This window comes from Nymphalis io, chromosome 22 (assembly GCF_905147045.1).
Source record: "Nymphalis io chromosome 22, ilAglIoxx1.1, whole genome shotgun sequence".
Classification (NCBI taxonomy): domain Eukaryota; kingdom Metazoa; phylum Arthropoda; class Insecta; order Lepidoptera; family Nymphalidae; genus Nymphalis; species Nymphalis io.
Genome location: NC_065909.1, coordinates 7,311,470 through 7,323,517, shown reverse-complemented (window position 1 = coordinate 7,323,517; position 12,048 = coordinate 7,311,470). Strand labels below are relative to the sequence as shown.

The 12,048-nt window shown below is 33.8% G+C and overlaps 1 protein-coding gene across 22 annotated transcripts in view; it reads right to left on the bottom strand.

Moving 5' to 3' along the window:
• Window positions 1-12,048, bottom strand: part of LOC126777145 (microtubule-actin cross-linking factor 1) — a 266,118-nt gene that overhangs the window by 73,764 nt on the left and 180,306 nt on the right. For all 22 annotated transcript variants that reach the window (XM_050500046.1, XM_050500057.1, XM_050500043.1 and 19 more), the window contains 3 exons: window positions 2,039-2,254; window positions 995-1,091; window positions 400-520 (listed from right to left, as the gene is read on the bottom strand). In XM_050500046.1, the coding sequence (XP_050356003.1) occupies window positions 400-520; window positions 995-1,091; window positions 2,039-2,254 (434 nt within the window). The remainder of the gene's footprint in view (window positions 1-399; window positions 521-994; window positions 1,092-2,038; window positions 2,255-12,048) is intronic.

Genomic DNA, 12,048 nt, shown 5'->3' with positions numbered 1-12,048 from the left:
ATCGGTAGTGATGTTGTAATAAGTACTGAGTCCTTTCTATGGACAGAATGAACTGATTATCATCACATTTGCTCAGATATAGAGGATATTATAACACCTAAATTATCTGTAATTACACTGGCTTACTTTATCCAGACAGTAAACCACAGTAATAAAAGACAAAAGTGCAACTACACAACATAGTTGCCAAGGTTGGTGGCGCGTTGACGATGGCGGTGGTTAATATTTATCTACAGCGCCAATGTCAATGGGCGGTTACCATCAGATGTTCCATTTACCAGCCTGTCTAACCATTTTCAATTTAAAGTAAAGTAATAAAGTATGATATTGCTAGATTACCACTGGAGACTTTTAAAAAAACTTTGTTTATATAAAATAATGAAGATATTTGATACATACATCTTTGAGAAGCTCAACATCATTGGGTAGGTCGTTGAACTGAGCCAGTTTGATCTCGAATTCGGAAATCGTTTGATTGTTTTCTTCCATACTGTTAATGACAATTTCGACGAACTTTAACCTGCAACAAAATAAAATGCAATTTAATGATACGAACAGACAAGACAATACAAGTACAATATAAATAGGTTTAATTCTTACACTTTAAAATTGTTGTTTTCGTACAAACATAGCGCGTATTGAGGGCAAATGTAGGATACCTACATACATATGTATTGTGTTTACATATTTAAGATGTGACAATATTAACGTTAAAATCAAGATATATTTCAGCCAAGTAGACTTTTACCGAGCACTCGAATCTTCATTTTACAGGATTATATTAAGCTATCGACAGTTCGAGATGAAAATTCTACATGGAAAAAATTGGCAAGAAACTACTGAGTGTAGTTTCTTTTTCCCACAAATTTAAAATAAAATTAAATGAAATGTATATATAAATATTGTAAGCTTTTTTTTCATCAATATTATAAAAGGTCTGATGTAAACATTGTCAAGTTGAAGGGATTCCGATGTTATGATTATTTGGACTTACCTTTCAACGAATAGTTGACTCTTTGATTGCATGTCGTTCCATTTGCCCATGACTTTGTCGAGATTCTTTTTCATAGCAGGTGTCTTAAGGGCAATGCCTAGAACAAGAGCGAAATTAATATAGCACATAATAAGGCTTAGGAAGTTCACATTTTGTATATATACTATAAGTAGGCAGACGAGCATATGGGCCACCTGATAGTAAGTGGTCACCAACGCACATATACATTGGCATTGTAAGAAATGTCACCCATCGCTTACATTACCCATGCGCCACCAACCATGGGAATTAAGATGTTATGTCCCTTGTGCCTGTAATTACACTGGCTCACTCACCCTTCAAACCGGAACACAATAATAATACTGCTGTTTTGCGATAGAATATCTGATGAGTGAGTGGTACCTACCCAGACGAGCATGCATAAAACCCTATCACCAATAAAAAAAACCTTGTCACGTCAAACATTTAAAGAGGGTGAAACAGCAGTAATAGTTTCTTACACAAAAGTATTATTGACTAAAAACTTCTCAAAAACGCAGTTTTTTCAGTTGGATGTTACAAAATATGGCTCCTCATTTATTAGTATATATTTACTTATAAAGTTTATATATGATTTGAGTAATTTAAAGTTAGAGGCATGTTCGGCAAGAAAACACTATCCCATCTCAAAACGTGCGTGTAGTAAGAGCCGACTAAAATTTTTTTTATATACTTTATTTAATTTTTTTCTGTTAAGTGCATTCATTAAAAACAAAAGCGATTAATGACTTGTATGATGGTGGACAACAAACACACCAGTAAAAGCATTCCTTAGGAGGGTTGGCGTCCGGCCGTAAAGGGCGTGGACCTTTATTACAGTTGCATTTTAATAAGAGGCACTTGCATTGACCCTAAACATATGGAATAGAGTCTCAATAACGATGATAAGAAAGTAGTTAAATAATTGATTTTAATGAAATAATACCATTTTGAAAGTGTTGCTTTAGTAGGGTTAATCAAGGGTTTATATAGAAAAAGATTACTTATACAATTTTACCAACTTACCTCTAAATGTGGTCTGTACTTCTTCAATATCAGACGACAATGTATGTAGACTGCTTTCCCAGTCTTTATGTTGTAGTACCAGGTGTTCCAGCGAGTCCAGGTCCCGTGGGATGTGGCTCGCGATGCGTTCGTGCAGCTGTCGTTCGAATACTTCCAGCCGTTCCAGTAAATTCGAAGACTGTTCGGTAAATATTCGTGCTGCATTTTTGGAATCCTCTGCAAGACCGTGAATTAAATTTATTATTTACATTCAGTACAATTATATATTTAGTAAAATATTTATAAACTTTATTCTGTTTGAGTAATAAAATCGACAAGCTGAATTACAAGCCTTCGACATTTAATTTTAACCAAATATCTATAAATAAATAAAAACAACAAATTTTCGAAATAAGAAGATTAAATTATCAATAATATTCAAATAATCACAGTCGATAAAGCAGTTGAAAATAGAACACCATCATTGACAATTACAGACACAAAATTTGAAGTGAATGACCGTCATCTAGACAGAAAACAAAAAACGACCTGACAGTTTATAGTCGCACCAAACTCTTTCCACAGAATGCTCGGAGTACACTAATATTGTGTTACGTAACATTTAAACCCGGTTTAAATTTACAAACTTGTGTGATCAGAGGACTAGACCGTGTCGGATCAGATAGAGAAACTGAAAACTATAGCGGATGATACGGGCACAGAGTAAAAACGTTTGCTTGACTAATTTTCGACGAAACAATCGTGAAACAGATCTAAATATAACCTTCGTTTCGTACTCTCCAAGGAGTTTGCGCGGATTATAAAAAAATATTACCAAAACAAGAAATGCGATAGTACAACTACTACACGATAGTTGTATATAGAATTAAGAAAACAAATCAAAAAGTATTTTAAATTAAATTTTATAGTGTATTTTTGATAAAACATACGTGCATTATTATGAAATTAAAAAAGGTAATTTCTTCCTTATTTGTTGCGTCTATTATTTAAATCTAAATATATTCAGACATGTTAAGATTACTCTGTATCCGAACACCTACACTTGAGCTGGCATTATTAGAAATTGCTGCTATATACAATCTTGGACATCAAGCCAAGGCCAATAGAATTGACTGCTGGTAAAAAACACTATGACATCACCTTTGACAAAACAAATTGTTATTAATTCAATTATGTCGAATGGGTGCATATACCCAATGATTTGAATATTAACACAATAGACGCCCAACGTCGGATTATTCACAAAATCTATTTTTTGTTTCACTTTAATTATTTTACACAACGAAATTCGCCTTTCAAAATATGTAATAATAATTCTGCAGTGCTTTATGGATTGCGGTTTCAGCGCACGATGCTTGGACATAATATTGATTGCTGAATCCTTTCCAACTGCCAAGTCTAGAGAGAAAACTTTGGAAACGCCTCGATATCATATTTTTACTATTTTTACTAGTCTGTACTTTCGTAACGTCTGTACCTATAAATGTTGTATAGGGATTATTTAAACAATGTGTGTCTTCTTCTTTCGAATTTCAAATCAACTATATCAGAATGAGAGAAATCAGTATTTAACCATAAAATACACCCGCCGCTAAACAACGTTTAGATGTCTTAACGTGACGCAACAAGTATAATTTTTAGTTTAAAAGAAAAAAAATCACGTACAACCGCCTACAAGTGACAGGGATGAAACTTTAAATCCGAAGCGTCTCACTCAAACGTTACAAAAATACAAATTTAAAAATATTTAAAATTAAATTTAAAGAAATTAAAAAAAAAACTTTTTCATTTAATAATCCTCCGAATTCGTGCTATTATTGCTATAGATATATATGAAAAACAAAAACAATTTATTTTTGCTGTATTGATTTAAGAATATAAATATTTTGACTACATTACAAAAATAAAGTTCGCCGTAGAGAAATTACATTCGAAACAACCGTTTCTTTCGTTACCCAAAACATCCCATAAACCATAAAAAATCAACCAACAAAGGTAAACGACATTGACTCCAATAATTAAAACATTTAAAGGATCCGTAACAGCCTGTGAATGTCCCACTGATCGGCCAAAGGTCTCCTCTTCCTTTTTTGAGAAGAAGATTTGGAGCTTATTCTACCACGCTGTTCCAATGCGGTTTGGAATAAACATGGTAGCAGAATTTCAGTGAAATTAGACACATGCAGGTTTCCTCACGATGTTTTCCTTCACCGTCAAGCACGAGATGAATTATAATCACAAATTAAACACGTGAAATTTCAGTGGTGCTTGCCCGGATCTGAACCCACGATCATCGGTTAAGATTCACGCGTTCTTACCACTCGGCCATCTCGGCTTACATTTAAAGGATATATGCATCAAACTTCCATAACAACCAAAATAGATTTACAACATTGATCGAGTGAGTTACTAAGTGAGTTCTTACACTGTACAACAACACTCGAACCATCTATACATTTTTTACTAATAAACGTTTAAAACTCGCCGGAATAAGGCTCATAAAATAAAAAAAATAAAGGCAAATAAAATTCATAATTCACAATACTGGTGGTAGGGCTTTGTGCAAGCTCGTCTGGGTAGGTACCACCCACTCATTAGATATTCTACCGCAAAACAGCAATACTTGATATTGTTGTGTTCCGGTTTGAAGGGTGAGTGAGCCAGTGTAATTACAGGCACAAGGGACATAAAATCTTAGTTCCCAAGGTTGGTGGCGCATTGGCTATAAGCGATGTTTGACATTTCTTACAATGCTAATGTCTAAGGGCGTTTGGTGCCCACTTAACATCAGGTGGCCCATATGCTCGTCCACCTTCCTATTCTATATAAAAAAAAAACGATATATTTTTAAATGCAAATAAGGCACACATTAAATCACCTCAAGTAATCATATATACACATACATATATACATATGCCTGTCATTAACATGATTTAAACAGATGGCAATCAAAACGACATTAGGGTATATACGTATTAAAGTTTAAAGTGATGTCATTATATCAACTCAATTGCAAGTTCAGGTTTATATGTTGACCTGAAGCGAGACGTACATATCAGGAGAGGTCACAAGTTTAAATACAAATGATAATTGTTATATTTAATACTCGCGGTGATATGCTTTTTCAATTTATAAGAATGGAAGCGTTATTACCTGATTCTAAGTGGTTACAATCGCTCTTATTCTTACTAATATAAACGAGAGTTTGTGATGATGTACAGTAACAGCCTGTGAATGTCCCACTGCTGGGCTAAAGGCCTCCTCTGCCTTTTTTGAGGAGAAGGTTTGGAGCTTATTCCACCACGCTGCTCCAGTGCGGGTTGGTAGAATACACATGTGGCAGAATTTCAATGAAATTAGACACATGCAGGTTTCCTCACGATGTTTTCCTTCACCGTAAAGCACGAGATGAATTATAATCACAAATTAAGCACATGAAAATTCCGTGGCGCTTGCCCGGGTTTGAACCCACGATCATCGGTTAAGATTCACGGGTTCTAACCACTGGGCCAACTCGGCTTTTTGCATGCGGGCGTAGCATGTAGCATATTGTCACCCGAAGAAAACTACTTTCATCATTAATGCGCTGCTGGGCTTTGTGCAAGCTCGTCTGTGTAGGTACCACCCACTCATCAGATATTCTACCGCAAAACAGTACTTGGTATTGTTATGTTGCGGTGTGCACGGTGAGTGAGCCAGTGTAATTAGAGGCGCAAGGGACATAGCATCTTAGTTCCCAAAGTTGGTTGCAAATTGGTGATGTAAGCGATGGTTAACATTTCTTACAATGTCAATGTCTGGGCGTTTGGTGAGTCTAATTTCACTGAAATTCTGCCACCATGTGTATTCCACCAATCCGCATTGGAGCAGCGTGGTGGAATTAGTTCCGAACCTTCTCCTAAAAAAGGGAGACGAGGCCTTAGCCCAGCAGTGGGACATTCACAGGTTGTTACTGTACTAAACTGTTAATGAATATTATTAATTCATTTAGATACATACATAGTATTAAAATACATTAATCGTACAAAATAGAAACAATAATGAACGTGTAGTATGTTTTTTCTTATTTGGATTGCAATTACGTATGTATGTAAAGTTTTATTATCTATTGTTCTTGGTGTACCTTGTTTTTATATTGTAGTTTATAAATTTTATAAATAATGTCAATCTTTATAGTGTTCTTGGTAGATATATGTAAGTAAATAAGTTTGTTAACTATCAATCATTACTACATAAATAGACCGGAGTGTTTCGTTTGCTATTCATCACCATTAATGATTTAATTATTAAGAGAAACAGCTTTTACAAATAGTCTTTTCAATGGAAATATTAGTTTAAAGGGTTTTGGATCAACTAAAAAAATAACTGTTTTTGGCCCTAATCTGTAACGATATTCTGTAAAAACGACATACACTTGATCGGGTTCACGTAGCGGAATTAGTTTCGTTTGTTCAAATATTTGGTGTATATGTATGCATGAAAAATAAATATAATATATAATAATAGCCTTAGAGAGAAGGGATTTGACAGTCGCTCGGGGTCCCACTTGGCACAAAGGTTGTCCATTGCCTGCATTAATGCGGCCTGCATTATGGGCAGCTTTGCGTCGGGTGGGAATCGGGAGGTACTATTTTAAATTTGACTAAAATAATAAAAATTAATAATGTAAATTAATTAAAATTAATATACAATAATTTATGACATGAATTTGTATTAACTATTTATAAATAGCTGTATATATATAATTATAATTAATGGAAATAAGCGAACCCGCCATAACAAAAGTCGAGGCGCAACGCAAGTGACTATAAGGGTCCGTTCACACAGACCGGCTCGGAGAGCATCGGCCTGCTTTTTTCTTTTCACACAGACCGGGTCGTATACGCTTGGAATTGGCCGGAGCGGAGCCGCCAACTATTTCACATCGACCGGCTGGAAGAGATCTGAAAGCGGGTGCGAGCGAGAAAGAGCACGCAAGCGGAGCCGGTCGGCTCCTTTTATTACTTCACACGAAGCGCGTTCAGGCATTTTTAATGACAAAAAAGGTGCAAATGCAAAAATAAACTTTACTACAATCACTCAAAACACTGTTTCCAACGTGATAAAAATCTGCTCTCCTCTCCGAGCCGGTCTGTGTGAACGGACCCTTATAATCATTTTAATATTTAAAGGATACACGTATTAGAATAGCGTATCATAAGTTTGGGATTCAATATTAACGTGTTCCAGCCACTAGAACAATTTTACTCGCTTTATATTATCTTTTTTTTTATAGAATATGAAGGCGGACGACCATATGGGCTGATGGTAAGTGGCCACCAACGCCCATAGACATTGGCATTGTAAGAAATGTTAACCATCGTTTAAATCACCAAAGCGCCATCAACCTTGGGAAATAAGATGTTATGTCCCTTGTACATGTAATTACACCGACTCACTCACCCTTCAAACCGGAACACAACAATACCAAGTAATGCTGTTTTGCGGTAGAATATCTGATGAGTGGGTGGTACCTACCCAGACGAGCTTGCACAAAGCTCTACCACCAGTGAATCTCTTATAGACGTAATTTTTATAGAATTAAGAGTGTTATTTAAACAATTTTGTTCCAGTTTAAATTCTTAATTGCAATTACTTAAAGGACAATAGAGAGGTCGGTGACAAGAGACTACATAAGAAGTAACACTAGTTAACAAAAGTGATAAAACAATAACGTCTTCGTAATAAAAGGTCTGAAATGTAACCGCAGACGGACGGAGAAATATATTAAATTACGCGCATATTATTTTTGGAAAATGTATTTAATTGCAATGCAATAAGATTCAATTTAGCGTTTAATAATTTGTGTGTTTGATTAGAATATCTTTTATAGACAAAATGTTTTCGCTTTTAAAATTTAAATATAACACACATCTTAAGCGCTGATTATTTTGGACAAACGCCATCTTATGTCTAGACTAAAAGAAATAAAAGATATATGATTCTAATTGAAGATTTCTTTGGTAAATAAGTAAATGTGTCCAGATAATTTGATGAATACAATTATGTCAAACAAACCGCTCTAAGCCTAGAAGAAATAACTAGAAATAGCTATCGCTTATTTTGTAAGAAAATAGAAATAAGCGGATACATTCGAATTAATTTATTGCGTTTGTGTTTTTTTTTTCTGAATCATAATTTATCTTAAGTTCCTTATAGTTTTAGTTGTGTTCCCAGTATATATAACCATAATGTGATTTTTTTTTAAATCAAAATTTATATTTTATTTTCTATCTCCAATGTGGGTTATTGGAGGCGAAGAGGCTTTTGGCGAGCATTGGGACATTAATTGGCTGTTACTTTATTTAAGCATTCGAAATATATTTTTTTAGAATAATTTCATAACATAATTGTTTGGTACTTTATTTTATGTATTTACAAAAGACAAATTTTAACTGTACATCGTTAACGATACGCTTCTTCATTTATTTCTTTCCTTTTGAGTATAAAATTTAACCATTTTTATTAAAATGTCTCTCATAAGACAAAAAAACATTTTTCTAAACGAATTTGCTAGTTTAATTCTAATATAAATAATTACTCACCGCCTTTTCCAAATGAGAATATTCGTTTTATTTTCTTCATTTTCGTCGTGAATATAAGAACCTTATTCCAATTAAATGAGGTACATATTTCTTTATCAAATTTATTAGTCACTATTATTAATCCGCTTTCAATAATCTCATACGCGTCAAGAAAAGAAAACAATGACACGAACTATGAGAACTTCACGTTAAAAGTAAATCTAAAAATTATTATTTTAAAATAAATTTTAAAGTTTATAAAAAAAAAAAAATCTTCATTTATTTAAAAAAGAAAAAAAGAAAATACAACCAAAAAAAATACAGTCGTAAAAAAAACACCAAATAAAGCACTACATACGGCCGAGGCGGAGCAATTTATAAATTCTCCTCACTAATGACCGTCTACTAGTGTATAGTACGACGCAGTAATTGTGACTGACAGCTCCCGTAGGACGCCGTCCTTTGTCACCAGAACCTTTGATAATTGCAGACTATATCAATTCCTGACGTGTTACGGAGACTTTTAATGCCACTATAAATTATACTATATCTTCTATGTTCGATTTTCATCTGATTATTATGAATAAAAAAAACTAATACTTTGTATATAAATTTATCTTAGCTTAAAAGTTTTTATGGTAGCGCAAATGATTGAGTATTTTTATAATTTATACAATCAATTTACTTCATATACGTTTAATATTACTTTACTGGTTAAATTACTTGCTTATTATGATTTAATTACAATTTTCGATACTTAAGGTCCTTAAGTATTGTTAGAGCTCGTGTTGTAACTTACATTCAATCTTAAAAGTTTGTAAATGAATCACTAAGAACTCATTTCATTTCAAATAACATAAGCGACGGCTTTCTTTGATTACTTATTTATTTTTTATACTAAAAATATTACTTAGATGGGCTCGGTTCGCACGAAGTTCTCCATTCATATTTTACCTCCAAACCGAGTGAGTTGGTATAATTACAGTAACCAGAGTTTTTTTTTTATATAGAATAGGAAGGCGGACGTGCATATGGGCCACCTTATGGTAAGTGGTCACCAAACGCCCTTAGACATTGGCATTGTAAGAAATGTCAACCATCGCTTACATAGCCAATGCGCCACCAACCTTGAGAACTAAGATTTTTTTTTGTGCCTTGTGCCTGTAATTACACTGGCTCACTCACCCTTCAAACTGGAACACAACAATAGCAAGTACTGCTGTTTTGCGGCAGAATATCTGATGAGTGGGTGGTACCTACCCAGACGAGCTTGCACAAAGTTCTACCACCAGAAAAAACCTAGAGTCCTAACCTTTTGGTTATCATAGTATATGTACGAATTATTATGACCATCATATGAATAATTCACTCGACTCTATGTACCCAGATAAATTATATTGAATAATATACGTATTTATTTTGCACTTTAAATTCAAAATGAGTATTGAAAACAAAATATAATAAATTATCTGTTGACACAAACTGTCATAACGTATCTTAATGTCGCATGCAATAAGTAAACATTGTTCAAACGGACACGCAATCGAAAGGACGTCACGAGTTAATGTACAATATCTAAAGTGTTAAGGTGATATCAGACTCACTCTGAGGAACGTTCGCTCGAATGAATATTCATTTCTATGCCGAATACCAATATCCAACAGTCAATTGTTCGAACGATTCACTAACTAACGTGTAACTTTTGTTTTGTGTCCAGATGTGTTACTTTGTGTGAAAGAGCAAATTGAAAGAACCGTCTGATTCCACGTTATACGAGCCGAGATGCATCAGTGGTTGGAACACGAGGGTCTTGACTGATAACTTTTTATATCATACAATGTAAATTTAAATTGTATGCAAAATGAATGGTATTTTACAAAGATTATTTTCCTTATCCGCCTCCTCGGATATGGAGAAAAGGCTATGCATATTAAAAGGGCATCCATTTTACTTAATTACTTATTAAATCTGCTCCATTTGCCATGTATGAAGTTTAAAATAAATAAATAAAAGTTGAGGCAAGACTAGTGTTGATACAACATGTTATATGATTTCTTTTAATTCAATGGCTGACCCAAAAATTGGCCAATTTTCTAATTTACTCAATTGGACACATGGGTTCCGACATAATTATTATAGACAAACTTTAGTAATAGTTTATAACGAGACAAATTATACAACACTATGTTTAATTGAGATTCACTAACAAGCAATTTGTAAAATAAAATAATTATTATGAGTGTTAAAGACATTATATTAATTATTAAAATTTTATGATTTTAAAATACTCGAAATCAATCGCAGACAATTTTAAAATCCGTAATAAAGTATGAAACTAAAAGATTTTTCAATATAATATTTGGTATTAATATTAAACCAAAAGAAACGCTATATAGATATTAAAATGTCATTGTACATGACCGTTTCCATAGCCAAAACATTTAACAAATTCACGATTAAAAAAAATTTACATAACAAGGTCTATTATAAATAGCTAATTCCGAATCGCTCCGAATTAAGATAATTGATCACGACTCAAACTCAATTGTAGCAAAAAGGCAAGGCTAATAGCCTGAGAAACGAAATAGTACGTAATCATTACATTTTCGTGTGCAGTTTTTAAGAAAATGAAATGAAAGCATTATCGTTCTGAAATTGATTTTACGAAAAATTAATAAGGAATCGTGACGGTTTTATTAGTGAAACACAAACGGCTAGTCGATTTTAATCACGGAAGGCAAATAAACAACTTCCACCTTGAATTGACACGATATCATTGGTCGACATCTTGAATGATCTATGGTATTCACTATGGACTGAGTGAATGGAGTATGTGTGACGATGAAGTTTTTAACGGAACTTTGGAATTAACATTAAAGCGGATATAAGTAGTTAATTGGAATAGTGTTGTATTATAAATAAATATATATTAATCAATAAATGTTTGTACTGCATAATAAAAGCCGAGATGGCCCTGTGGTAAGAACGCGTGAATCTTAACCGATGATCGTGGGTTCAAACCCGGGCAAGCACCACTGAATTTTCATGTGCTTAATTTGTGATTATAATTCATCTCGTGCTTTACGGTGAAGGAAAACATCGTGAGGAAACCTGCATGTGTCTACTTTCATTGAAATCCTGCCACATGTGTATTCTACCAACCCGCATTGGAGCAGCGTGGTGGAATAAGCTCCAAACCTTCTCCTCAAAAAGAGGAGAGGAGGCCTTTAGCCCAGCAGTGGGACATTCACAGGCTGTTACGGTACGGTACTGCATAATATGATATGTGTACATTTCTTTACCTCTACTCTATCTATTAGGATATACAAGATTGATTAAACTTATTTAGAAATTAGGATATATTCCTGAGACATTTATCACAGACGGCCATCTGATCACAAATTAAGCTTGTACAAAGCTTTTGCTATGGAAACCAGACAACTAACA